The following is a 27,609-nucleotide window of genomic DNA, read 5'->3' as shown; positions in this document are numbered from 1 at the left end:
TTTTAACAGTTTTAAAACTTTTCCACTGCCTGCCCTATGTTACTATGCCATGTGACTCCCCCCCCCCCCCAATAGCTAATAGCCCAGTCTGCTTTTGGAAACTGCTTGCTTGCTCAGCCTATATAAGACCTAGTTTGTAAGCATTTGGGCGCAGCTTTCATCTGCGACTTTTAAGAGTATAGTGTCCCTGAGACACCCGAGAGTCCGCCCCTGTGCAGGTTAAAAGCTTGGCCAATAGCCATGGCCGGTTGGCTCAGCGGTAGAGCGCCTGGCGTGCGGGGGACCCGGGTTCGATTCCCGGCCAGGGCACATAGGAGAAGCACCCATTTGCTTCTCCACCTCCCCCTCCTTCCTCTCTGTCTCTCTCTTCCCCTCCTGCAGCCAAGGCTCCATTGGAGCAAAGATGGCCCGGGCGCTGGGGATGGCTCCTTGGCCTCTGCCCCAGGCGCTAGAGTGGCTCTGGTCGCGACAGAGCGACGCCCCGGAGGGGCAGAACATCGCCCCCTGGTGGGCAAAGCGTGGCCCCTGGTGGGCGTGCCGGGTGGATCCCGGTCGGGCGCATGCGGGAGTCTGTCTGACTGTCTCTCCCCGTTTCTAGCTTCAGAAAAATACAAAAAAAAAAAAAGCTTGGCCAATAAATTTTCCATCTAAATTCCTGAAAGTCTCCGACATCTGTTTTGTACCCCGGTGGATGCTACAATTTCTTATTTTGGTCTGGAAGCTCCAGTTTCTGAAAATATACTGGCTTTCTGCAAAAGCCGTATTTCAAAGAAATCAGACAATTTGAGGACCCTCCCACCTTCCAGCCACCGCAGGCTCCAGGCTCCAATGTTACTGCTTTTCATCTAGAATACAGGTTCAGGTTTCCCAACATGGCGGCTCCCAAGCGTCACCACGGTGCGAGCGGTCACTGACGTTTCACCTTTCAGGGCAGTGCGGGAATCGCCTGTGTTTCTTTGAATGCTTCAGAGCCTCGTCGGCTGCCGTAGCCGGTCTTTGTATCTGGGTAATACTTTCATGCGCCAAATCGTTTCGCGGAAGTGGAGAGTTTACATTCCTCTTGGGCTGCAGAAAGTCAGGTGCGTGTGCTCCTGTCCTTTCAAATTTTCCGAAATGTTTTGTGTCGTGGGAGGTTTGTCTCTCACTTCGCAGATTAGCTGACAAAACAGAACGGAAGTGATGCAGTGTGGACCCTGGAATTATGGCGGTGGGAGGAGCCGTGTGGAAAGCTCCCTGGTATTTCGGAGGAAGCAGGTGACTGCCTGTGCTGTTGGGCAAATAAACTTTAACAAATGTTTTTAAAGTTTGCTTTCTTACATTTTGCATTGGCCTGGGTAGTAGTCTGTGTCAGTCTGCGCTGTTTGCCATGAAGCGGCACATTGTAAATTGCGGATTGCCTTCCTGTAGGCGGGGTCACTGTATGGCTAATGTATGCTGGAGAAGGGTTTTTCCCGCCTAGCAAACCTGGGTTTATGTTTATGATCCCATGCTCAAGGCACTGACCTCAAGGGTTGGAACCTGGGTTCCCAGGCTGATGCTCTATCCACTGCGCGACCGCCTGGTCAGGCATTTTTTTTCAAGATTTTATTTATTTATTTTAGAGGCAGGGGAGAGGAGTGGGAAGCATCAACTTGTAATTGCTCTTTATATTGCCTTGACTGGGCAAGCCTGGTCATAGCGTGCCCTATCCATAGCGTCACCACAGGTCAGGAATAATGTGTTGTATAAGAAATTTACTAATGCATCTGTGAACAGATGGGCTGAGTCCAAAATGACGTCAGCCTTGTGTGCCTAAAGATTTAACTTTTATAAGGTTAGTGAGCAAAGCTAACAAGATTAATTGTGATAGGGAATTTTGGGGTTGGGGAAGGGTATCACTTAATGAGGAAATTGCCCCAGCCGGGATGTGGGTGGGGTGGTTAGGGGAAGTGGAATATCAATTTCTCTCAGATGGAGAGTTAAGGAACTGCCATGGCCCCAAATCACTTGATACTGGCTAGTAAAGGAGTTTTGGTAAGGGGCCCTAGACCGCGATCTAACTGGTATACTTTTTGAAGGAAAAGGGAGAATCTAGAAGCTCAGTTTTTTCTGAATTGTTAGAAAGATTTGTTTAAGATGCAGAACTTTTGTGCAAGAGGAAGAAACAAAGAAAAAGGACTGAGGAAGTAAAGAGAGGTAAAAAAAAAAGGGGGGGGCTGCCCTAAGACCTCAAATAAGCAGGAAGAAGTTAGAGAAGATTGAGATGAGCGTCTTTGTACACCCCAAGAGAAAAAGAGAAAAAATAGGCTGCAATGTTAAGACACATCTGTCCTTCTACTACTACATTTCTGTCCATTCCTGTGGGACAAAATGTGCTTCTGCTTCTTACTCTTCAATAACTCGTGCTGCTGGGTTGTTTTTTTTTAAGTCACTGACCAAGGCCAAAGACCTGGATGTGTTAATCTGTGCACACTAGATGCACCAATTCCCATGTCAGCAGATGCCTGGGGCTGTAGGGCCTGGAGCTAATACTCCCTTCAGCTCAGTGCTGTTGAAGCTACTCTATCCATGACTACTCAGTTGCCTGGTCAGCCTTATAAAGCCATTCTTACCCTCTTCTCTGCAAAGGTTCCTGTGCCATCAAGTCTCTATCTTTGCATGAGTCTGCTGCTCATCAGCATTTTATTTTGTTCCTGTGGCTTATTTGTCGATTGTACTATTATTGTACTCCTATAATTAAAGTAACTTTAGGCTTCTTAACTGATAAAGCATATCTTTCCATTTTTTTAATTTAAACTGTATATAGCTATCAGATTTAGATATTGATTGGGATTACATTGGGTTATATATACATTTGGGAGACAAGATATTTAAAAATATGCGGACTTCTTAGACTCATGTTCACAGTCAACCTTTTCATGTACATATTTGTTAAAATTTCTGTCAACTGTTTTAAAAATAAAAATAGTCTTTAAATTTTAAAAAATTTGACCAGGCGGTTATATCTGGACAGAGAGGAAACAAACGTTTGCCACACAATTAAATAGCCAAATTAAGGAGTCTTTAATTAATGCCAGCGACAACGAGTAGATTCACATCCTAAAGAACTCGCAACCCCAAACATACTTAAGGGTTTTCTTTTATAGGCCTAAAGCAGAGAGGGGAGGAGGTGAGCACCTAGCCAAAGCAGTTTTACAGAAGTAAAACAGGCTTTCGGTTATTGTAGGAACAGTCTAGGGCAGAGGTTGGGAACCTTTTTGGCTGAGAGAGCCTTGAATGCCACATATTTTAAAATGTAATTCCATGAGAGCCATACAACGACCCGTGTACATTACGCATTATTCAATAAAAATTTGGTGTTGTCCCGGAGGACAGCTGTGATTGGCTCCAGCCACCCGCAACCATGAACATGAGCAGTAGGAAATGAATGGATTGTAATACATGAGAATGTTTTATATTTTTAACATTTTTTTTTATTAAACATTTGCGAGCCAGATGTAGCCATCAAAAAAGCCACATCTGGTTCCCAAGCCATAGGTTCCTGACCCCTGGTCTAGGGAGAGAGTGCTCAACGAAGCATTTTACAAAAAGCAAAAGAATGCTTGATTATCTTGGCCTTTTCCAGAGGTTGTTAAGGCAGCATCCTGAGGGCTTTCTGGAATCTCGACACTAGTGAACATTTATGGCCTGTTTAGAACTCTTTTCATTTACTCATCTGCAAATCTTGTAAAACTCATTCTGTGGTCAGGGCTATGGTATTTCCTCATTTCAGCAATGATGCAGTGAATAGAGTTTGGATTGAGACACAAAGAACCCAGGTTCTAAACCCTGAAGGAGCTGACTTCAGTGCAAGTTCATCAGATTTGAGCGTGACTTCACCAGCTTCAGTGCAGGGTTGCTGACTTGAGCCCAAGGTTTCTGGTTTGAACAACGGGTCACTTGCTCTGCTGTAGCCTTCCTGGTCAAGACATATATCACAAAGGGATCAAAAAATAAGTAAGGATCCTCAATGAAGAATTGATGCTTCTTACCTCTTTATCTTCCTCTCTGTCTCTCTCTCTGCCTGTGTTTCTGTCACACACCAAATTTTTTAAAATTTATTTATTGATTTTAGACAAAGAGGATGGGAGCAAGAGACAGAAAGAAACATGGATTTTTTTGTTCCAATTATTAACGCATTCATTAGATTATTTTATATGCCTTTACTGGGGATGAAATCTGCATCATTGACATTTCTGGATGACACTCGAACCATCTACGTTGAGTTACCCGGCCAAGGCTCAACATTTCTTGCTCGATATGAAATATTTCCGTTGGTTTTCAAAATGCTCGGTTATAAATTCTGTTTTGTTTCTCGATGGCCTTTTTGTCTTCAGTTACTGGGGGAGGTATGTTGGAATCTTGTGCTATTTGTCTGGATTTATTTCTTCTTGTTTTGTGGTCCATTTTGTCTATATATTTCAAGGCTGTGTTGTTAGGTGCATAGGAATGTCAGGGTTTTAATAATTTCTTTTTGTTTCGGGATTTTATAGATTGATTTTAAAGATGGAAATGGTGGTGGTGGAAAAGAGAGGGAAACATCAGCTTATAGTAATTGCTTTTCACTTGTGCTTTGACCAGGCAAGTCCAGGGTTTCAAACCAGTAACTTCAGCATTGCACCCCATGGGCCAGGCAGGAATTTCAGGCTTTTACAAGGTGGTGAATTGAAACTAATTGTAGTGAGCATTGCTTTTCTTTCTTGGGAATGACTTTTAAGTGTTCTAGTTTGTTTTGTGTAAGAGTATGGTTACAGCAGATTATTTTAGGTGAGTCTTTCCTTCCTTTCCTTCCCTCCTTCCTTCCTTCCCTCATTCCTTCCTTCCCTCCTTCCTTCCTTCCCTCCTTCCTTCCTTCCTTCCCTCCCTCCTTCCTTCCTTCCCTCCTTCCTTCCTTCCCTCCTTCCCTCCTTCCCTCCCTCCCTCCCTCCCCCCCTCCCTCCCTCCCTCCCTCCCTCCCTCCCTCCCTCCTTCCTTCCTTCCTTCCTTCCTTCCTTCCTTCCTTCCTTCCTTCCTTCCTTCCTTCCCTCCCTCCCTCCCTCCCTCCCTCCCTCCCTCCCTCCCTCCCTCCCTCCCAGAAATGCAGGGACAGATAGGGAAGACCAACTACAAGGGAGAGAGATGAGAAACATCAACTTGTAATTTCAGCACCTTAGTTGTTCATTGATTGCTTTCTCGTGCATGCTTTAAAGATGGGGTGCTTCAGTCAAGGCACTGAACCTTTGATCTGGTCAGTGACCTTGGGTCAAGCCATTGACTACAAAATGATGTCTGCGATCCAAAGTTGAAGCTGGTGAGCTGGTGCTTAAGCTCAATGAGACAATTATCAAGGTTGATGAGCCCACACACAGGCAGGCGACCCTGGAGTTTCAAACCTGGGTCCTCAGCATCACAGGAAATGCTCTGTTCACTGCGCCACCTCCTGGACAGCCAGTTGCATATTTTTCTAATCTTTTATTTCAGGCATTCCAGATTGTTATGTGACTTACATGTCACCTATAACAGGTTGTTATTTGATTTTAAATTTTATTTGAATGTGACAGTTTTGTGGACTTTGTATTTGATGTAACTAACAGGAATGCTTATTTTGTTTATACTTAATATAATTTTTCATGTGTTTTAAAACAGTAATCTAAGTTCATTGTAGTTGCTTATATTGGTTTTTTTTTTTCAGTTTCGTTTTATTTATTTTATTTATATTTTTTTTGCATTTTTCTGAAGCTGGAAACGGGGAGAGACAGTCAGACAGACTCCCGCATGCGCCCGACTGGGATCCACCTGGCACGCCCACCAGGGGCGATGCTCTGCCCCTCTGGGGCGTCGCTCTGCCACAAGGAGAGCCACTCTAGCGCCTGGGGCAGAGGCCAAGGAGCCATCCCCAGCACCCGGGCCATCTTTGCTCCAATGGAGCCTTGGCTGCGGGAGGGGAAGAGAGAGACAGAGAGGAAGGAGGGGAGGGGGGAGGAGAAGCAAATGGGCGCTTCTCCTATGTGCCTTGGCCGGGAATCGAACCCGGGTCCCCGGCACGCCAGGCCGAAGCTCTACCGCTGAGCAAACCGGCCAGGGCCTTCAGTTTCATTTTTTATTTTATTTTTATTTCTTTTTGGTCTTGTTTTAAATAATTTTGTAGGTTGTACTGATTGATTTTCTTTAGAGAGAGAGATAAACATAAATTAATTTGTTGTTTCACTTATTTATGCATTCATTGGTTGCTTCTCACATGTGCCCTGAGCGGTGATCAAACTTGGAAACTTTGTATATGGGGAAGACTCTCTTCACCAACTGAGCTACTGAACCAGGTCTCAGATGAGTTGTTTGTTTTTGTTTTCTTTTAATTTTTTTAAAATTTATTCATTTTAGATAGGGGGTACAGAGAGGGGAGGAAGGGAAAGGGGGAGGAGCAGGAAGCATCAACTCCCATATGTGCTTTGACCAGGCAAGCCCAGTGTTTCAAACCAGCAACCTCAGCGTTCCAGGTGAATGCTTTTACCCACTGCTCCACCACAGGTCAGGCTCAGATGAGTTGTTAAAATTATATTTTCCACATCTGTAAGCATAGAAATTAGGACAGCTGCAGTTTTTATCCTGACAGTAGAGATTACATATAGCATGGAACTTTATTAAATCTTTGTGATAAATAGTATCTTTACACTCTTCTACAACAATATAGGGATTTCAAGGCATTTCAACTTCATTGACCACATTCCAATTTTTTAACATATTTGTGGACGTTTGTTTTTTATATGTGTTTCAAACCTTAGATGTTATAATTATTGCTTATGAGACAGTGCTACCCTGGTGTGGTGACACTTTTGATGGGAGTGTCCATCTAATATGTCAAGGTTGCAGGTTTGATCCTTGCTCAGGGCACAGTTGGAGTCAACTAATGAGTGCGTATGTGGGTTGAACAACAAATACATGGTCCTCTTTCTCTTCCTCATGCTCTCTCTCTCTTTTTCTCTCTTTCTCACTCTTTCTCTCTTCCCAAATTAATGATTTGATGCCAGACCAATGCTCTACAAATGAACAAACCAACCAGGGCTTTAGGGCTATAATTTTTCTATAACATTTACATAATAATTCTACAACTTACTGACATTTACTAAGTTTACAGTTGTGACATCATCAAGATTCAGTTTTAAAATAAATTTATGACCTCATACATAAAGGAATTGGATAATGGTATTATTATTGTTATGTTTTGCAAATCATTTGTATAATTTAAGTACAATTCTTCATTAGATAAATAATGTGAAAATATTTTCTCACAGTCTCTGTCTCTAGCCTTCACTTTCTTAAATGTGGATGCATCTCTCACTTCCTTTCTGTCTGTCCCTGTCTTTCTGTCTTTCTGTTTGTCTCCCTTTCAATAAAATTAAAAAAAGGAAATGAATTTAGTTACATGGCTGGATATACTTCTTTCTTGCTATATAAGTGAAAATGTGCTTACTTAATGCATTTTCTATTTAAATAAGTAATTCCTGAATATAACTTTAGTTATCTTTCTTTCTTTGCAGTTTACACTTTTTCTTATCTCGAGCATTGACTGCACTCTCCAATACACAATAGGAAAGTGGGTTTGTCATGGACATCTGTGTCCTTCCTGATGCCTCCTCATATTATTCACCTGCCACAGTGTCTGCATTTAACAGTTTCTAGGAGGGTACGATCATAAAATATGATTCATCTAGGATTACTAATTTAATTTCATAACAATATTTATTATATTTTTTAATGTTTAGAGAGAGAAAGGGGAGAGAGAGACAGAACCATGGACTCGTTTCTGTATGTAATGTGCCTGTGATCGAACAAACAATCTTTGTGAACCAGAAGACAGTCTAACCAACCCAGCTATCCCGATCAGTGCTATAGTATTGTTTAAGAGAAAAAACTCTGTTTAATGTGGTTTATTTCTCTGATTAATTCCTTTTTTTGTATGTGACAGAGACAGAAAGAAAGATAAAAATTATTTTAATTTACTGATTTTTAGTGAGAGACAAAGGGAGAATGAGAAACAGGCAGGGACATTGGTCTGTTCCTGCACGTGTCCCGACCCGAGATTGAACCAGCAGCCTCTGAGCTTCAGGAGGACACTAAACAACCAAGACATCCGTCCAGGGCACGTCAGGTGATTCTAACCTGCATCCATCCTTGAGCAGCAAGGCTCTGGGGCCTGAGATCTGGGGTGAGGGTGAGGGGACTCGGCTGTGCGTGGGTTTGGTCTGGACGAGGCCTGTGACCTGCAGGGCAGCATCTGCTTAGTGGAGGCCCCACTGCTGAGGTGTGAGTGACCAGGTGGGCAGCGTGATCTGAGGACGGGTGTGAAAAACCACTTGTGTGTCTCTGAGAACAGTTTGCTGCCCCAGAAATCCTCCTGTCTGTGGGTAGCAGTCACCATCTTTGCCATACAGAGAGGACATTCCTGTGTATGGCTGTGGCACAGGAGGGGGTATGATGGTAAACAGCGTATCTTCTACTTTCCAGACTGACTTCCGGAAACCCTATTGTCTGAGGAAGAAGCCCGGAAGAGGAGGGAAGGAGGCTTCAGTTATGCCTCTTTCTCAGGTAAGATCATATTCTCTGTTCGTTGTTACATCTGTTTGTTTGTTCATTTTTTTAAAGATTTTATTTATTGATTTTAGAGAAAGGAGAGAGACAGAAAAAGGGTGGATGAGTGGAAAGCATCAACTTGTGTTAGTTGCTCCATATGTGCCCTCACTGGGAATGCCTGGGGTTTCGAACCAGCAACCTCAGCGTTTCCATTTCCAGTCAGTGCCGATCCACTGAGCCACCAGAGGTCAGACTGTGTCTGTCCTTTTTGAAATGCCCTTTGACTTGCTGTTCTCTGACTCTGAATTGTGCTGCCTGATGTTTGTGTACACTGACCTGGGCTGTCCTCAGTCCCACTCAGGTCTACTTAGAGTCCATCTCTGTGACCCAGTGACAGGGGACTTGTAAAGAGGCCCCCCGGGCATCATCCTGGGTAAGGCTTCAGCCCTTGGGTTGGAGCTAGGATGCGAGCACTGAAGTGTGGCTGAGGAGGGAGATCGTCCAGGCACCATGTTGGACGTCCTGTCACTCTGTCAATTAGGGGAAAAGAAAAAGCACATAGAGGTCATGGACTGATGTGCACAAATACCTGATCAGTTCTGGAAAAGGGGCCAGTTAGGGGAAATCCTTCTGCTTTTGTAATACATTTGAAGCTACGTGAGTGAGTTACTGACTTGAACATCGAAATGATTTGGAATTGAGCGGATAGTTCACAGACAGACATTTGTGGTAGAAGGTGTTTCATTACATCATCCATTTGTGTAATCATCCCACTGTCTGACAATTCGAGATTCTTTAGGTTGTTTTTACCACTTCTAGTTCTCGAAGGCTGCATATTTCACCCTGCACACTGTATCCTCTGACACACTGACCCTGCTGTTCAGTGCAGGTAATAAGGTTCCAGCTGCATTCTTTTGAATGGAAATATCCACCTCCCCTCTCTACCCCACACACCCATTTGTTATAGAGACTGGCCTCTCTCCATGAAGTAGTTTTTCTTGTCAAAAATCATTTGGTATGACAGAGCTTTATTATATGCATTTCCATCTAAAAAAATCCAAAACGTCCACTTCTCCTTTATTAAGAGCATTTCCCTCCCCTGGATCCTTTAGCTTGATTTCACACTAAATCTGCCCTGGGGTTTGTTTTTGTTTCCGTTTGTGCTGAAATTCCCTTTGGAATTTTGGTATAGATTTCATCCAGTCTGTAGAATGGTTGAGTAACATGCACGTTTCAACAATAGTAACTCATTTACAACCCATTATTAAGGGATGTCTTGTTTTTTTATTTTTACAGAGAGAGGGGCTGATAGTGACAGATAGACAGGATGAGAGAGAAATGGGGAGCATCAATTCTTTGTTGTGGCACCTTAGTTGTTAATTGATTGCCTTCTCGTGTGCGCCTTGGCGGGGGTGCAGGGGCGTGACAGCAGAGTGAGGGACACCTTCCTCAAGCCACTGACCTTCGGCTTCAAGCCATTGGCCATGGGGTCATGTCTATAATCCCACGCTCAAGCCTGCAACCCCGCCCTCAGGGTGGCAACCTCTGGGTTTTGATCCTGCATCTTCAGCATCACAGTCTGATGCTCTGTCCCCCATGCACCGCCTGATCAGGCTTAAGGGATGGCTTTCTGATGATTTGAATCTTTGATTTATTTTTGCAATGGTTTGTTTCCAGTAGGTATGTCATTCAGCTTGTTGACTGTTTTTAATTCCTGAGTATTTTATCCTTTTCAAATCTATGATAAATAGGACCGTTTTCCTTAGTATTTTAGATTGCTCATTGCTACTTTTGTATACTAGTTGTATGCAGCCCGCCTTGGCTGTTAGTTTTTGTCTTATACACTGTATTATTTCACAGAATGTAGCCGGTCCATCAGTCCATGTATCTGTATTTGTGAATTTTAACTATTCGAACTCTTTGATGCTGTATCATTCTATTTTTTTCTCTATTTTCCTCCTCTGCTGATCTCTGCTTAAGTAGCTGTGCTGGTCAGACCTCTTTCTCCACTGTAATTCAGAGTTTTCTAATAACCACAATGGAAGTACAATTGATAGATTTTTCTTGTCCCAAAGATGGTGAGATACATGTGAGTAAAACTGGTAGTAAATGATATTATTCAAAAATATTTCAAGGACAGCCCTTCTGATTTCTGTTTATTAGTTTATTTTATGAATGCATGCCTTTGCAGTTGTATGATTTTTATAAAAAACATAATTTCATAAGTTGTATTTTTTTTTTTGTAGTTAAAATGGTATTTTAAATATATTCCACAGTTGAGATTTTTTTTACACTATCATAACAATGTTTTGAGTGGATGTAAGGGACTTGCCATGTGGTGGCACAGGGATCGAGTGTTGGCTTTGAACGCAGAGGACCGTGGTTTGAAACCCCAAGGGTGTGCATTGAGCAGAGGCTTACTGGTTTGAGCCCAAGGTCGCTGGCTTGAGTAAGGGGCACTTCCTCAGCTAGAGGCCCTTCCAATCATGGCACAGTTGTACATACGAGAAAAGAATCAATGAACAACAAGGTGCTGCGTCAAAGAATTGATACTTCTCATCTATGTTCCTTCTTTTTTTTTTTTTTTCTTTCTTTCTTTTTCTGACGGTGGAAATGGGGAGAGACAGTCAGACAGACTCCCACATGCGCCCGACCGGGATCCACCCGGCACACCCACCAGGGGCGACGCTCTGCCCACCAGGGGGCGATGCTCTGCCCCTCCGGGGCGTCGCTCTGCCGCAACCAGAGCCACTCTAGCGCCTGGGGCAGAGGCCAAGGAGCCATCCCCAGCGCCCGGGCCATCCTTGCTCCAATGGAGCCTTGCTGCGGGAGGGGAAGAGAGAGACAGAGAGGAAGAGGGGGTGGGGGTGGAGAAGCAAATGGGCCGGGAATCGAACCCAGGTCCCCCGCACACCAGGCCGACGCTCTACCGCTGAGCCAACTGGCCAGGGCCTCTATGTTCCTTCTTATCTGTGTCCCTGTCTGTGTCTCTCTCAAAAGGAAAAAAAGAAAAATCAAGTGAATGGGAGAATAGTAATGTGTGTGTGAGCACAATGTGATGACCATTTATGCAAGAAAATATAGATAGACTTGACCTCGTGTCAACTTGTTTCAGAGAACAGTTTGTCACTGTGTTTATTAGGCTGTTTCCTATTTCAATACTATAAAAAAAAAAAAATTCAGCCTGCCCTGTGGTGGTGCTGTGCATAAAGCATTGAGCTGGATGCTGAGGTATCTGGTTTGAAACCCAGGGTTGCCCAGTGAAGGCCCATCTGAGAAGCTACTGCTCCTAGTTGATGCTTCTTGCTACTGGTACTTCCCATTCTCTCTCTTAAAAAAAAAAGTTAAAAAAGAAGAAAAGGAAAAAATTACCATTGATTTGAGGGAGGGAGTCAAGGAGAGAGAGTGAATCATCTATTCAGTATTTCATTTAGTTGTTCTATTTAGTAACATACTCACTGTTCTTTTCTCATGGGTGCCCTAACCAGGGATCATACCTGCAACCTTTGTGCACAGGAATGATGCCCTATCCAATGACTCACTGTTCTAGGGCATAATTTTTTTATTATTTTTTATTTTCTTTTTTTTATTTTTATTTTTTGGTGATGGAGACATAGAGTGGGACAGATAAAATAGACAGGCAGGAAGGCAGAGAGATGAGAAGCATCAGTTGTTTGTTCCAGCTCCTTAGTTCTTTATTCATTGCTTTCTCATATGTGCCTTGATGTGGGGGTGGGGAGGCTACAGCAGATCGAGTGACCCCTAGCTAAAGCCAAGGACCTTGGCCTCAAACCAGCGACCATGGTGTCATGTCTGTGGTCCCAAACTCAAGCTAGTGACCCTACGCTAAAGATCATGAGCCAGCGTTCAAGGTGATGACCTCAGGGTTTCGAACCTGGGACCTCTGAGTCCCAGTGTGACGCTGTATCCACTGCATCACCAACAGGTCAGACCTGTCTGATTCTTTAGCTTTAAGTCTAAAACACCACCTAAGTTGAAGTTTTTGCCGCTTAGAATGTCCGATTTTGATCTGAGGTGACTTTCTTAGAATGCCCATGATAATTTCTCCTCTGTAAGATGGCGACAGAGCAGTCTCTAGTGAGCTACTGTATGGATAGTAAGTTAACATGTGGAAGCATCTGGACTAATGCTGGCATATTGGACACGTACGAAGACTTCGTCTCTGTTGTCCTCATCACATTTAAGAGTCTGAAAGGTTTTATAGATCCTGTGGACTTTGTTGTCACTTGAAGACATCGCGCATAGTCTAGTTCATAGAGACAGTGAACATTACTCAATGTATAGAACATAGTTACAAACAGTCCTCTATACACAACCTGGGTTTGAATTTTAATTGTACATTTCATGTGTTCTTTTCCAACATGAGAAACCTTTCTTGATTTTCTGGCTGTCATAAAGTATTATGAGAAAGTAATGTAAACCAACATGTCGGACACATCACTTGCTCAAATCTAGATGTGTATGTTTCAGATAGTCATTTTAACCAAATCGATTTTTATATCTCCCTTCTCATTCTGTGTGAGGCTAATAACTGTCACCATTTCTCCTTGGTTTCTTGTTTGCATTTCAGCGATGGTTGACCTTCAGGGATGTGGCCATAGAATTTTCCCAGGAGGAGTGGGAATACCTGAGCCCAGCTCAGCAGGCCTTGTATGTGCACGTGATGTGGGAGAACTACAGGAACCTGCTCTCACTGGGTGAGGATGACTTTGCTCCAGAAGTCACTGTCTGCCCTGTGTGTCTTTTCCCTTGGGTGTGTGTGTTGGGAGCCCCTGCTTGGGTGACTGAGATTGAAGCTCTGTGTACTCAGACAGGAAAGGCTTCATAATGTGGCTTTAGGAGTTTCAACTTCTTTTTTTTAAAGGTACTTCCCACTTTATAGTATTAAGGGGTTGTTCCAGAGTGTTTATAATGCTCTATGGCAAACTTAAACTATCTCAGTTTTTTTACTATTGTTTCAGTAGTTCTTGGAAGAAAGGTTGGGACCTGCATATTGACACTGGTCCCTATCCACAGAAAGTGACAAGCAGTGGGTTGATAAGTGAAAGGTTTTTCTCAATTTTTACTGTAATATACTTTTTCCTTAATTGAATGGAGATCAGATGTTCTGGAAAACTGAACATCTTCATGTTGCTTTCTATTTATATGTGGAAATTTTTGTTTGTGATGTAAACATTAATCTCCATGTTGGAGCAAGGTAAACAGTGGGACTCTGGAGAGAGAGTTGAAAATACTAAAAACAATAAAAAATGAAGAAATTATTGCTGCACCTCATCTCTCCCTTTTCATGGGATGTACCCACCATGTGTGCCTGCAGCTCAGGGAGTAATGTTTTGCCCCTCCAGTCCCCGGGGCTGCTGAGAGTGAGTGCTGTGACCCCATACTGTCCCTGCCTCTGGGGCTCTGGGATTATCAGTGGCGGCAGCTGCGTGTCTAGTTTGGTTTTCTGCTTGGTAATGTTGGCCGCAGGAGCACAGCTGCCATGCCTATGTACCATCTCTCGGTTCAGCTGCAGTTCATGCTGGCCACGCAGGAAGAATGTTGCTTCTACTTTCTGCCCTTTCTGGGTGCAGAGAGTGTGCCCTGGTAACCTGACTTCTCCCCTGCTACCGGGTTCACTGGTGTCTTTCTGGCTGTGTGTGTGTCTCCCGTCTCTTTCATGCTCTTCTTCCCTTGTTCTTTCAGGTAAGGACACCTTTCGATGTGTCAGTGTGAGAGTTCCTCAGGTGATCTGTTGACCCTGTGCATGAGATCTTCTATCTGGGCTGCAAATTATGCTTAATTATTCTGCCTTTTTATACTATACTTTTTAAAAATTTATTTTTTATTTTTGTGAGAGAGAGATAGAAAGGGATAGAGATGAAAAGCATCAGTTCTTTGTTGTGGCACCTTAGTTGTACATTGATTGCTTTCTCATATGTGCCTTGAAGGGGGCCTACAGCAGAGTGAGTGACCCCTTGCTCAAGCCAGCGACCTCCAGATTTGGAAGCTGGGTTTTTTGCATCCTAGTCTGAAGGTCTACGGACTGTACCACCACCTCGTCAAGCACTCTCATAAAACCTTTAAAAGATTGAGGCATGGGTGTTTCGGCTTATGCAGTTTGTGTCATACTTACTACCTGGGCGAACTGGTATGGTTGTGTGCAGCAGAAGTATGCATGTTATTCTTTTTCTGTGACATAGTTGTGTTTTTATTTTCTAGATTATGATTTTACAACTGTGTTAGGATAGATAAGTGACAGGCTAGAGTGTGTTTTGACTTACTCCAAAATTTGGGTTGTGTCACTGTTGTGGAAATCAAACTGTCATAATCTGAGGACCCCCTGTAATCTGATTTTGAATTCAGTCTGTAATGTTTTATTCAGAACTTTTGCATCATAATTCATCACAGATTTTGGTTTGTGGTTTTATTCTTAGTACTTTTGTTTGGGTTTGATATTGCATAAAGACAGCTTCCTAGAATGTATTTTTTTTTCTTTTTTCATTTTTCTGAAGCTGGAAACGGGGAGGCAGTCAGACTCCCCGCATGCGCCCGACCGGGATCCACCCAGCATGCCCACCAGGGGGCGATGCTCTGCCCCTCTGGGGCGTCACTCTGTTGCATCCAGAGCCATTCTAGCGCCTGAGGCAGAGGCCAAGGAGCCATCCTCAGTGCCCGGGCCATCTTTGCTCCAATGGAGCCTTGGCTGCGGGAGGGAAAGAGAGGGACAGAGAGGAAGGAGAGGGAGAGGGGTGGAGAAGCAGATGGGCACTTCTCCTGTGTGCCCGGGCCGGGAATCGAACCCGGGACTTCTGCACGCCAGGCCGACGCTCTACCACTGAGCCAACCGGCCAGGGCCTTAGCAGAAGTATTTTTATAATTCCTTTACTCTTTAATGTTTGGACATGTTTATGGAGAATTACTGCCATTCTTTTATTATTTTGAAATATATTCATTTTGGTGAGAAAGTAAGGGAGAAAGGGAGAGACAGGAACATTGTTCTGTTCCTGTATGTATCCTGACAAGTGATTGAACTGATAAGCTTTGTGCTTCAGGTTGTTGCTCTAAGCCAGTGATTTTCAACCTTTTTTGAGCCGCGGCACATTTTTTACATTTACAAAATCCTGGGGCACACCACCTACCCCAGGATGACACAAAATCCTGGGGCACACCACCTACCAAAGTGACACAAAATGACACTCTTAACACAGTACATATTATACATATAGTTAATAATATAGTTTCTAAATGTATTTATACTCACTTAGTGTGAAACCTGGGCCTGTTTTGATGAACATAGAAGGGATATCCTGGCAGGAATGGTAGAAAGACACACATGAAGCTTTTCCTCAACAGTGCTCAGTCTCTTTCTGTTTTTAGTTTTTATCGCAGTCAAGCTTGAGAAGCTCAGCTCACATAGATATGTGGTTGGAAACAGGAGCAATGTCAAAATAGCTTTGTTGGCCAGAATGGGGAACCCCTTGGCAACAGATAACCAAAAACTGTCCAAAGGAAGATCAGCAAACTTTAGCTTTAAAGTTAGATAACATTGTGATGCATTGTATATCACCCTCTGCGGGGGCCTCTTTTAAAAAGAAAAAGGTCAAATATCTATATACACCATCAGGATAGACATAACCAGCTGAGGCTGAGGCTTCATCTAGTGGTGGCAACATTTACCTCCAGTCCTGACCAGGATTAGAAATCGGGACCATGGGGAGGAGTAGCAGCTTCAACTACTCGCCGCGGCCACACAATGACAAGTGCGCGGCAGTCGGAGTGGGACCTTCCTGGGTGTGGATGAGAGGCAGCCTACTATTGGTTCATTGCTAGTGGTCAGGATGAATCCTAGAAGGTGATTGGTCAGTGAGCGTTCCTGTGCCTCCACTCTTCCTGTCGCTGATAGCTGGAGGGATTGTGAGGGGAATGTTTATGTTCGGATGGAGGCTGCTGGCGGTGGGCTGGATAAATAGCCTCTGCGGGCCGTAGTTTGGGGACCCATGTTTAATTTCCCCACGGCACACCTGACCATGTCTCACGGCACACTAGTGTGCTGCGGTACACTGATTGAAAAATACTGCTCTAAGCAACCGAGTTATGAGGCCCGGGCATGTTAGTTTTCTTTAAATGTTGCTAGAATTACCAAGTTCATCAGTCCATGTGCTGCACAGCTTTCCTCTGCAGGGAGCGTTTTGTTTAAACTTCTTATTACTCTTTTATCTATGTCCTGGTTTACTAGTGGATCTCCTTTGATTTTTGTTCTGGATTAATATTTTATGCTAAATTTTAAAGAGTGTGGTCTTATGGAACTTTACTCTTTTTTTGGTGTCCAGTGGTTTTGCAAGTAATTGTTCATAATACAGTAGTCTGTTACATTTTCTTTCTATGGCATGATTTATAAAATTTATGCTTCTTTTTTTTTTTTTTTTCTTTTCTGAAGCTGGAAACGGGGAGAGACAGTCAGACAGACAACCGCATGCGCCCGACCGGGATCCACCCGGCACACCCACCAGGGGCGACGCTCTGCCCACCAGGGGGCGATGCTCTGCCCCTCCGGGGCGTTGCTCTGCCGTGACCAGAGCCACTCTAGCGCCTGGGGCAGAGGCCAAGGAGCCATCCCCAGCGCCCGGGCCATCTTTGCTCCAATGGAGCCTTGGCTGCGGGAGGGGAAGAGAGAGACAGAGAGGAAGGAGGGGGTGGGGGTGGAGAAGCAAATGGGCGCTTCTCCTATGTGCCCTGTCTGGGAATCGAACCCGGGTCCCCCGCACGCCAGGCCGACGCTCTACCGCTGAGCCAACCGGCCAGGGCAAATTTATGCTTCTTGTTTTGACTTTATTGTCTTTACTTTATAGTCTCAGTTAATTTCCTTAGGGTTTCCAACTGTTTTAATTTTAATTTATCTATCTATTTACTTAATTTGAGAAATCAGATAGAGAGACTCACGCATTTGCCACAACCAGGATACACCTATAAACCCCTGTCTGAGGCTAATGCTCTAATCCAGGGGTCCCCAAACTCGGCCCCCTGAGGCCATTATCCGCCCCCACCACACTTCCGGAAGGGGCACCTCTTTCATTGGTAGTCAGTGAGAGAAGCACATTGACCACCTCATTAGCCAAAAGGAGGCCTATATTTTCCATTGAAATACTGGTCAGTTTGTTGATTTAAATTTACTTGTTCTTTATTTTAAATATTGTGTCTGTTCTCGTTTTGTTTTTTCACTTTAAAATAAGATATGTGCAGTGTGCACAGGGATTTGTTCATAGTTTTTTTTATAGTCTGGCCTTCCAACGGTCTGAGGGACAGTGAACTGGCCCCCTGTGTAAAAAGTTTGGGGACCCCTGCTATAATCAGTCAGACTATTTTTAGCTGCTGAGGCTGAAGGTTGAACCAATGGAGCCCTTGGCTGAGAAAGGGGAAGAGGAAAGGAAAGAGAAGCAGGTGATCGCACCCTGACCTGCGTTGAAACGTGGGATTTCTGCGTGCTGGGCCACCGATACCTGGTGAGCCTTCTGATCTCTCGTGGGCATTAGTGGAAGAACCACCCATTATCCCAGGGAGTATGAATGTGCTTTGTGCAGGAGAACACGGACACCAGTCAGCTGTGCCAGAAGTTTCTCAGGCCTAAGAGACCATTGCTGGGCATGAGTGTGCTCTGTGTTACTTGTGTGTAATTCCCCAGTTTAAAATGTTTTCTCTAACTTGAGCATATGGTACCTTCCTTTAGCTCATGTCTACCTTCAATACTGTTGTCTCCTTGTTGTAAAAACACTCTCCAACCCCCCACTGCCTTTTTTATTTTAAACAAGCACCACAGTGCATTCGTTGTGTACTGTCAGTACCTGAGCGCTCTGTGTCACACAAAGGAGTAACCAGTTTAGGGGCAGCTGGAAACAGTCAGATCATTGAACACACAGTGCACTCATCTGTTTCTACCCAGGGAATGAGTGAGAATTGGGAGTAGGGTTTTTTAAACAATATTTCCATGCTGTATCAGGGAGAACGAGCAGTTATTGGGGGCAAACATAAGCATCTTATCTTCTGTGATGTGACTCTTCTGAGCTGCTCTCCTGATGCTGTTGTGGTCTAATTGGTTTCTGAAGTCCTCAGAAAAGGCAGCTGTGCCAGTAATTGTTGCTAGTTCACTTCATGGAAGAGCAGTTTTGATGTTTCCTATTTACCATGTCGCTGAAGACCAGTAAACAGTACTCATTTTCTACATTAGAGTTTAAAGTATAGTTATGTAAGTGTACGTTGTGATAACTTATTTACTTTACAGGTATTTTTTCTGAAGACAAGCAAGACTTGTTGCCAAAGCCAACCAAAGAATCATTCCAGAAAATGCTATTGGTAAGATATGGAAAAGGTAATGTTTTAGCATGTATTCCTCATGAAAGTGGGAATGTTAACAGGAGTATAAATGGCAAAAAGGGTGTTAGAATGGACATAACCAAACTGGAGTGCTTACTCGTAATAAAACACCTACCCTAAAAGAGATCGAAGGTCTAAAATACCTTTAGAAAACCTTCACTAATATATTTGCATTTGCAGAATGATGATTTGTTGTTTTATGGGTGTTTTCGCTTATGTGACCTTTGTTTGTTTAGAATATATTACAAAACATGGGGCCAGTTAAAGAAGAAAGGGCTCAGGATGGAAGAAGGGCCCGGGAGAGCCTAGGCAGGACTGCTTTGGCTCAGTGAGCAGTCATAGGAAAGAGAGCCTTGGAAACAGACCCAGGGGTTGAGCCCAGGATGAGCTGCTGCTGCCGGTTGCTCCCTGGTTCCAAGTCCTGTGGGGTCCCTTAGAGTTTACAGCATGCTCACTGGAGCTGGAATAAGAGGAGTAGAGCAATGTGTTTCTCAATGGAAAGATCCAAATGAAATTTTAATACATTTTCTGAGAACATTTATAATAAACATGGGAAAGTGTATTTGTAAAATTCATCACATTCTTAAGCCTGTGGTATGAATAATTTTTACCATAAAAAATGTATTAAACACTCAAACTGTTGAAAAAAATTAGAGATTTTAAAATGAAGATAGAATTTCTAAAGGTGATAACATTAGGAATCCGTTAAACAGGTGTTCATGGTTTTCCCACTCAGAAATCTTCTTTTGGAGTTTATAGTTTTCATAAGGTTGGTTAGTTTTTTTAAATATAGTCATTGAATACAGTAATGTTTGTCTTTCATAAGGTATAACATAGTAATTTATTGGAACATCTTTACATGTTTACTGATTCTGGAGGCCTCACTAATGACCTATCTATTTACATTGATTTACCAGAGCACGTTTAATGGAGAGAGAAGTTATCGATTCAGTGACTGTTGGGAAAACTTTTATCAAGGTTCAAATCCTAATAAACATCTGAGAACTGAATTTCTGAAGAACCATTCTAAATGCGGGAAGGACTTTGATCAAAGTTTAAGTCTTACTCTGCACCAGAATATTCGTATTGCTGAGGAGAAAAATAATTGTAGTGAGGTGGACAGTTGCTTAAACCAACTGTTAAATCTCAGTGAACATGAAGCTACTCATACTGAAGAAGAAGCTCTCAAATGTAGTAATGAAAGTGAAAGAGTCCTTATTCAACTTTTTAAACACACAAAACCCAAGAAATTTTATGCAAGAAAGACACCTTACAATTGTGAGAAATGTGGTAAAGCCTTTATTTCTCTTGCATATCTCTCTCAACATAAGATGGTTCATGCTGAAGATAAGGCTTACAAATGTAAACAGTGTGGTAAAGCCTTTAATTCAGGCTCACACCTTACTGCCCATGAGCAAATTCATACTGAAGTGAATCCTTACAAGTGTGAAATATGTGGCAAAGGTTTTGCTCGGCATTCATGTATTACTAGACATAAGAAAACTCATACTGGAGAGAAGCCTTACAAAAGTGAAATATGCGGTAAAGGTTTTGCTCGGCGTTCATGTATTACTATACATAAGAAAACTTATACTGGAGAAATGCCTTATAAATGTCATATATGTGGCAAAGATTTTAATCTCCGTTCACTTCTTATTCGACATGAAAGAATTCATACTGGAGAGAAGCCTTACAAATGTGAAATATGTGGCAAAAGTTTTGCTCGGCGTTCACATATTACTAGACATAAGAAAACTCATACTGGAGAGAAGCCTTACAAATGTGAAATATGTGGCAGAGGCTTTAGAGAGAGTTCACATGTTTCCGATCATGAGAGAATTCATAGTGGAGAGAAGCCTTACAAATGTGAAATATGTGGCAAAGCCTTTAGACAGAGTTCACATGTTACCGATCATGAGAGAATTCATAGTGGAGAGAAGCCTTATAAATGTCATATATGTGGCAAAGATTTTAATCTCCGTTCACTTCTTATTCGACATGAAAGAACTCATACTGGAGAGAAGCCTTACAAATGTGAAATATGTGGCAAAGGTTTTGCTATTCATTCAAGTGCTAATCGACATAAGAGAATTCACAGCAGGGGGAAGACTAAACAAATATACACTGCTCACAAAAATTAGAGGACATTTTGTCACTTAATATTTTGAAATATCCCCTGGTTTTTGTGAGCAGTGTATAAAGAATTCCATATTTGGAATTTTATCGACAAATGAGAATTCACGATAGAAACCTTAAAAATGAAAATTGTGGAAACTCTTACAGTTGGACCATCAGACTCACTCAATATAAGTGAATGCATGTTGGGGAGAAATTTTCCATTCATACTCTGTTCAAAATACACACTTTAGCAACACTATTCATGCTGAAAACTGAACTTACAGAGTAAAAAATAAAACTAAGAGGAATGAAATCTGAGATGCCACTGAATATCAGTAAAAAATAATTTTTAGCCTGACCGGTGGTGGCACAGTGGATAAAGCGTGCACCTGGAACACTGAGGGCGTCGGTTCAAAACCCTGCACATGTCTGATCAAGTCACATACGGGAGTTGATACTTCCTCCTCCTCCCCCCTTCTCTCTCTCTCTCTCTCTCTCTCTCTCTCTGCCTCTCACTGTCTCACACTCTAAAATGAATAAAACATAATTTTCAGATATTTCATTAAATCGTAATATTTAATATACAGAGTATAATCTAAGGTTTACACCCTTAGTTAACATTTAAGTATGTTGCAAAATGGACGTTTGGACATGTACAATTACTTAAAATTACTCCTTTGTGACCTTGAGAGTATTTGAAATATTTTTTCATACATTTAAAAAATTTAGGCCTTTCTAAATACAAGAGTTTTAAATTTACTTTATTGTTTAAATTTTAGGGGAGAGGGGGCAGCGACACAGAATCCCGCATGCACCCCAACCAGAATACTCCCCGCGAGCCCCCTACAAGGCGATGCTCTGCCCGTCTACGGCTGTTGCTCCATTGCTTTCAGAGCAGAGCCACTTTTTCTTAGTTATTGAATAGTCACAAGGAGGTGAAGGACGGAGTAGGGAAGTTAGTCAATATTTAAAAACTGTGGTGCTGTGTGAAAACATGGGCCCGTTCCCAAATCCAGCTCCCCCTCCCACCCTGTGGGAATATGATGAAGGTCACTGATCAATGTGCTCTGGGATCTTGGGATTCTATTTCCTAGGTTGAGAGGAATCCAAAAAGAACCTCCTCCGATGTGAGCCCACTTGTAAGCAGCTACTGTTTTGATCTCACACGACTTGTGCTCCAGCATGTTTTGGGGTGTTTTTTTTTCTGATTTACTTATTTCACTCCATATAATGTTATCAAGATCCCACCATTTTGTTGTAAATGATCCGATGTCACCATTTCTTATGGCTGAATAGTATACTATAGTGTATATGTGCCACATCTTCCTTATCCAGTCTTCTATATATGTGTTTTTTTTTACAGTGATTAAAGCCTTTAAGCAAACTCTTGGCCAATACAAGAAGAATCCATAAAAGAGTAGTGTAGTAGTGTCCTTAACATGTTCACCAAGTCCAAGTTGGCCCCAACACCATGCCAAATCCCTGCGAATGCAACCCAACCTCAGTTCAGTCTGTTAGGAGCTGTCACAGGGAGCAGGAGTCCAGGAAAAGTCCACATCCAGGAAAAGTCTGCATGACACTGGAATTGTCACAATTCTATACTTTGCAGCTCACGTCTAAGTCCCAATGACTGCTGCTTCTAGCTGGTAATGAGTCAGGTAGACTGGAAAAGCCATCTGCAGCATGCGTGGAGATGGAGCCTCTGTTCTCCTCTGCCTGGAGAGATGAGACCAGGGTGCTTTTCCCTGGAGCTCTGCAACTGGCTTGGTAGAGAGAACCTTGGGATACACTAAGTTGGGTGACAAAGGTAGATTCACAATAGAAGTTGGCAAAAGGGGGAGAGGGAGCTCTAAATTAGGAGTAGGTCCCAGCCTGAAATATGAGTGGGGCATTGAGGTAAGAAGAATAAAGGAAACACTATATATTAAAGCAGCAGAAAATAGGACTATCAACACCCACAACAGAAATCTTTGAGGGAAGAATTAAAAACCTGACTATTCAGACAAGACATAGTTAAGTGGCCCTTGTGCAAATGAGATCAGTTTACCTGCTTCTTGGAAGAAATACCCTAGGCTTGTCCACAGTTTTGTAGATGGGGCCGATGACCCTGGGCACCTTTAGCCTTCAGTGGCAAACCCCAGCATTCTGGGCAAGGTTAGGTCATAGGTGGCTGGAGCAGGGCTGGAAGAGACTGAACATCCTTCGAGGAGCGAGGGGGAAGCCTACCTCCTAGTGTCCCTTTTTCCTCACAGCAAAGGCATGTAAGCTTGGCAGGCTTTAGCTCAATGACCTTCCTTTTTACTATTGAAGCAGGACCCAGATGGATTCCTATGAGACCCCTTTGAGGTGTTGGAGGGCATATCCTAAAAGCTGGTAGTTCACCTGATCTCTATTGGGCTTTTTCTGCCTCTTGGTACTTTAATAGCCATGCTCAGAAGATCTCGCTGAGGGGTTTGAGGATCCCCATTCACCTATATAAACTTTTTCCATATATCTGGAGCTATTTGGAAAAAGAAAAGACAGTGTTATTAGCTGGATCAAGTAAAAGAAGGTAGAAGGTTGCAGGAGAAGAAGATTTGGTGTCTCCTGTTCATCAGCATTCAAAAGAAATTTTAAATTTTTTAAGTAAAAAGCATGATATGGTAGACCCCTTTTAAAATTTTTTAAATTGACCTTAAAATATTTGCTGGATATGCTTTAATAATACCTTGACTTTAAAGATTGTAAGAAATACCCATAATTTGAAAGGTTTGACAAAATTCAGTAAATGCTTTTGCTACATATGCAGGAGCATTGTCAGTTTTAACCAGTTTAGCAAATTCAATAATTGAAAAATGCATACAGACAATGAGCTATAACATGCTTAGCATCTTCTCCTGTTCTGGCAGAGGTTACTATAAATCCAGAATAAGTATCCACTGTAATGTGGACATAGGGCTGTTTGCCAAATGAAGGTATATGAGTAACCTCCATTTGCAAAAGTTGTCCTGGTAGGAGTCCTTGAGGGTTAACTCCAAATGAAGGGACAGATTGTAGTATAGGACACCTTGGACAAAATTTACCAATCTGCCGTGCTGCTTCCCGAGAAAGTTGAAGCTGTTTACATGGCTGCAGCATTCTGGTGATGAATAGTATGAGACTGAATTGTTCGATCTGTCATGGTTACTCCAAATAAGTTTCTTTTGGGTAGCTTGATCAACAAGGGCATTCCCTTGTGCTAAAGCTCCAGGGAGCATGGAGTGAGCTTGAGTATGTCCTATAAAACATGGAGCTCTATGTTGACATACAAGTTTTTGAAGAAGGAGGAACTGCTGAAATAGTTCATCCGCAGTTGTCCCTAAGACAGCAGTCTTTATAGTGGATATCATAAGTAAATATTTGCTGTCTGTATATAGATTAAAGGAGGAATATGGCAAATGCTGAAAAGCCATGATAATGGCATATAATTCTAGTCTTTGAGCTGATTTTAAGTTCACTGTTTCAGTATAAAGTTGTCCATTGACTTGCAAAAGCGATTTGCCATTTAGTGGAAGTTTCCCAGAGCCATTGTTGTTGATTCTTTGAAAAAAGGAACAATAATTTTGAGGCTCAAAACCTATAAGCTGTAAGGGTCCTATGCCCCTTGATAATCAAGGAGGTGACAAGATCAAAATATGGAAGTGTATTCCATGGGTTATTACATAGTTCAATGTGCCCAAGCTGTAGCTGCTCTTGTACCAATCGAGCAGCTGCCCTAAATTTCTCCTGAGAAAGGGGCCATTGGTCTACCCATACAGGATTATCTGATTTCCAAGTAATTGGGTCTGCACAATGCATTATTGGGGTAGCAGGAGCTACCAAGGCCCCTATGCTAAAATTTGATATCCTAATCCACACCTTCTGGTATTGGGTGCCATTTCTATGGGGGTGAGAATTCCTCGCTGTTCTTTCCCTAATCCCATAGTGGGCAAAAGTCCCCGATCAAGCATCTGAGTACTGACTAGACCATTAGGACTGAAAAGCAATGCTCTCATATTTTTCAAAACATCTCTACCCCACAAATTAACTGGCCATCCAGGGAGCGCATAAGGCTTAAAAAAAATGCAGAATGCCCTTCTTAATCTTCCCAATGTAGAAAACTAGAACTTTGTTGAGGGAATTTACTCTGCCCTATACCTTGTAATTCTGTGGCTGCTGCATGAGTGGGCCAGGAAGGAGGCCAGTGTAGCTTAGCAATAACAGATACATCAGCTCTAGTATCTAAAAGTCCTTTAAATTTATGCCCTTGTATTGTTAGTTCCACTTCAGGGTGTTCCTGACCTATTTTTCTAAATTCAATTGGCAAAATCAGAGGAGCCAAATCGCCAATTTACTTGGGGCCCCTTTTGCAGGATGTGGCCTGAGAAGCAGAATTAGCATCCTTATACTATTCCAAGTGCCTGAATTAGCCCTGAGACAAATTCTTTTTTTTATTTTTTATTAATTTTAATGGGGTGACATTGTTAAATTAGGGTACATATGTTCAGAGAAAACAGCTCTAGGTTATTTTGACATTTGCTTATGCTGCATTCCCATCACCCAAAGTCCAATTGTCTTCTGTCACCTTCTAACTGGTTTTCTTTGTGCCCCTCCATCCCCCAACCCCCTCCTTCTCCACCACCCCCCACCCTGTAACCCCCACACTCTTGTCCATGTCTCTGAGTCTCATTTTTATGTCCCACCTATGTATGGAATCATATAGTTCTTATTTTTTTCTGATTTACTTATTTCACTCAGTATAATGATATCAAGGTTCATCCATGTTGTTGTAAATGATCCGATGTCATCATTTCTTATGGCTGAGTAGTATTCTATAGTATATATGTACCAAAGCTTTTTAATCCACTCGTCCTCTGACGGATACTTGGGCTGTTTCCAGATCTTCACTATTGTGAACAATGCTGCCATAAACATGGGGGTGCCTTTCTTCTTTTCAAACAGTGCTATGGTGTTCTTGGGGTATATTCCTAACAGTGGTATAGCTGGGTCAAAAGGCAGTTCAATTTTTAAATTCTTGAGGAATCTCCATACTGTTTTCAACAGAGGTTGCACCAGTCTGCATTCTCACCAGCAGTGCAGGAGTGTTCTCTTTTCTCCACATCCTCGCCAGCACTTATTCTGTGTTGTTTTGTTGATGAGCACCATTCTAACTGGTGTGAGGTGATATCTCATCGTGGTTTTTTTTTATATATATACTTTTTCTGAAGCTGGAAACGGGGAGAGACAAACAGACTCCCGCATGCGCCCAACCGGGATCCACCCAGCACGCCCACCAGGGGGCGACGCCCTGCCCACCAGGGGGCGATGCTCTGCCCCTCTGGGGTGTCACTCTGTTGCCACCAGAGCCACTCCAGCGCCTGGGGCAGAGGCCAAGGAGCCATCCCCAGCGCCCGGGCCATCCTCGCTCCAATGGAGCCTCGGCTGCGGGAGAGGAAGAGAGAGACAGAGAGGAAGGAGAGGGGAGAGGCGGAGAAGCAGATGGGTGCCTCTCCTGCGTGCCCCAGCCGGGAATTGAACCCAGGACCTCCGCACGCCAGGCTGACACTCCACCACTGAGCCAACCGGCCAGGGCCTCATCGTGGTTTTAATTTGCATTTCTCTAATGATTAGTGATGTTGAGCATTTTTTCATCTGCCTATTGGCCATTTGTATGTCTTCTTTGGAGAAGTGTCTATTCATTTCTTTTGCCCACTTTTGGATTGGATTTTTTGTCTTCCTGGTATGAAGTTTTGCAAGTTCTTTATAAATTTTGGTTATTAACCCCTTATCAGACGCCTTGTCAAATATATTCTCCCATTGTGTAGTTTGTCTTTTTATTCTGTTCTTATTGTCTTTAGCTGTTGTGTTTTGTCTTAGCAGAAGTGTTTTAGTTTGATCTAGTCCCATTTGTTTATCCTGTCTTTTATTTCACTTGCCTGTGGAGACAAATCAGCAAATATATTGCTGCGAGAAATGTCAGAGTGCTTACTGCCTATGTTTTCTTCTAAGATGCTTATTGTTTCACGGCTTATGTTTAAGTCTTTTATCCATTTTGAGTTTATTTTGTGACTGTTGTAAGTTAGTGGTCTAGTTTCATTTTTTTTGCAGGTAGCTGTCCAATTTTCCCAACACCATTGTGTTGAAGAAGCTGTCTTTACTCCAATGTATGCTCTTATCTCCTTTGTCAAATATCAGTTGTTGATAAAAGTGTGGGTTTATTTCTGGATTCTCAGTTCTGTTCCATTGATCTATAGGCCTGTTCTTATGCCAGTACCAGGCTGTTTTGAGTACAATGGCCTTATAATAAAACTTGATATCCGGAAGTGTGATACTTCCCACTTTATTCTTCCTTTTCAAGATTGCTGAGGCTATTCATGTTCTCTTTTGGTTCCATATAAATTTTTGGAATATGTGTTCTATATCTTTGAAGCAAGTCATTGGTATTTTAATCAGTATTGCATTGAATTTATAAATTGCTTTGGGTAATATAGACATTTTAATGATGTTTATTCTTCCTAACAATGAGCACAGTATATGCTTCCACTTGTTTGTATCTTC

The 27,609-nt window shown here is 42.7% G+C and overlaps 1 protein-coding gene and 1 long non-coding RNA gene across 9 annotated transcripts in view; one reads left to right on the top strand and one right to left on the bottom strand.

The window, feature by feature from the left end:
• Nucleotides 1-27,609, bottom strand: part of LOC136399307 (uncharacterized) — a 597,663-nt gene that overhangs the window by 314,736 nt on the left and 255,318 nt on the right. The gene's annotated exons all lie outside the window — the stretch shown is intronic.
• On the top strand, nt 952-21,611 carry LOC136399262 (zinc finger protein 675-like). 8 transcript variants are annotated; one of them, XM_066374295.1, is made up of 7 exons: nt 1,004-1,079; nt 7,533-7,678; nt 8,006-8,143; nt 8,500-8,580; nt 13,157-13,283; nt 18,845-18,915; nt 19,854-21,611. In XM_066374295.1, the coding sequence occupies exons 4-7, from the start codon at nt 8,566-8,568 to the stop codon at nt 21,075-21,077; spliced, it is 1,437 nt and encodes a 478-aa protein (XP_066230392.1). In that variant the 5' UTR covers nt 1,004-1,079; nt 7,533-7,678; nt 8,006-8,143; nt 8,500-8,565; the 3' UTR covers nt 21,078-21,611. The 8 variants fall into 8 exon arrangements, with proteins under 8 accessions (XP_066230391.1, XP_066230398.1, XP_066230392.1 ...); XM_066374297.1 differs by lacking the exon at nt 1,004-1,079 and adding an exon at nt 1,205-1,236; XM_066374294.1 differs by lacking the exon at nt 7,533-7,678 and having other exon boundaries at nt 952-1,079.

Source organism: Saccopteryx leptura, chromosome 3 (genome assembly GCF_036850995.1).
Source record: "Saccopteryx leptura isolate mSacLep1 chromosome 3, mSacLep1_pri_phased_curated, whole genome shotgun sequence".
Classification (NCBI taxonomy): Eukaryota; Metazoa; Chordata; class Mammalia; order Chiroptera; family Emballonuridae; genus Saccopteryx; species Saccopteryx leptura.
This window is presented reverse-complemented; position numbering and strand designations above follow the sequence as displayed.

Coding starts and splice junctions, on each gene's coding strand:
- LOC136399262 (XM_066374293.1), top strand. CDS start 1,180: ATGCAGTGTGGACCCTGGAATTATGGCGGTGGGAGGAGCCGTGTGGAA. Junction 1,255..8,499: donor TGGTATTTCGGAGGAAGCAG/GTGACTGCCTGT, acceptor TCTACTTTCCAG/ACTGACTTCCGGAAACCCTA. Junction 8,581..13,156: donor CAGTTATGCCTCTTTCTCAG/GTAAGATCATAT, acceptor TTTGCATTTCAG/CGATGGTTGACCTTCAGGGA.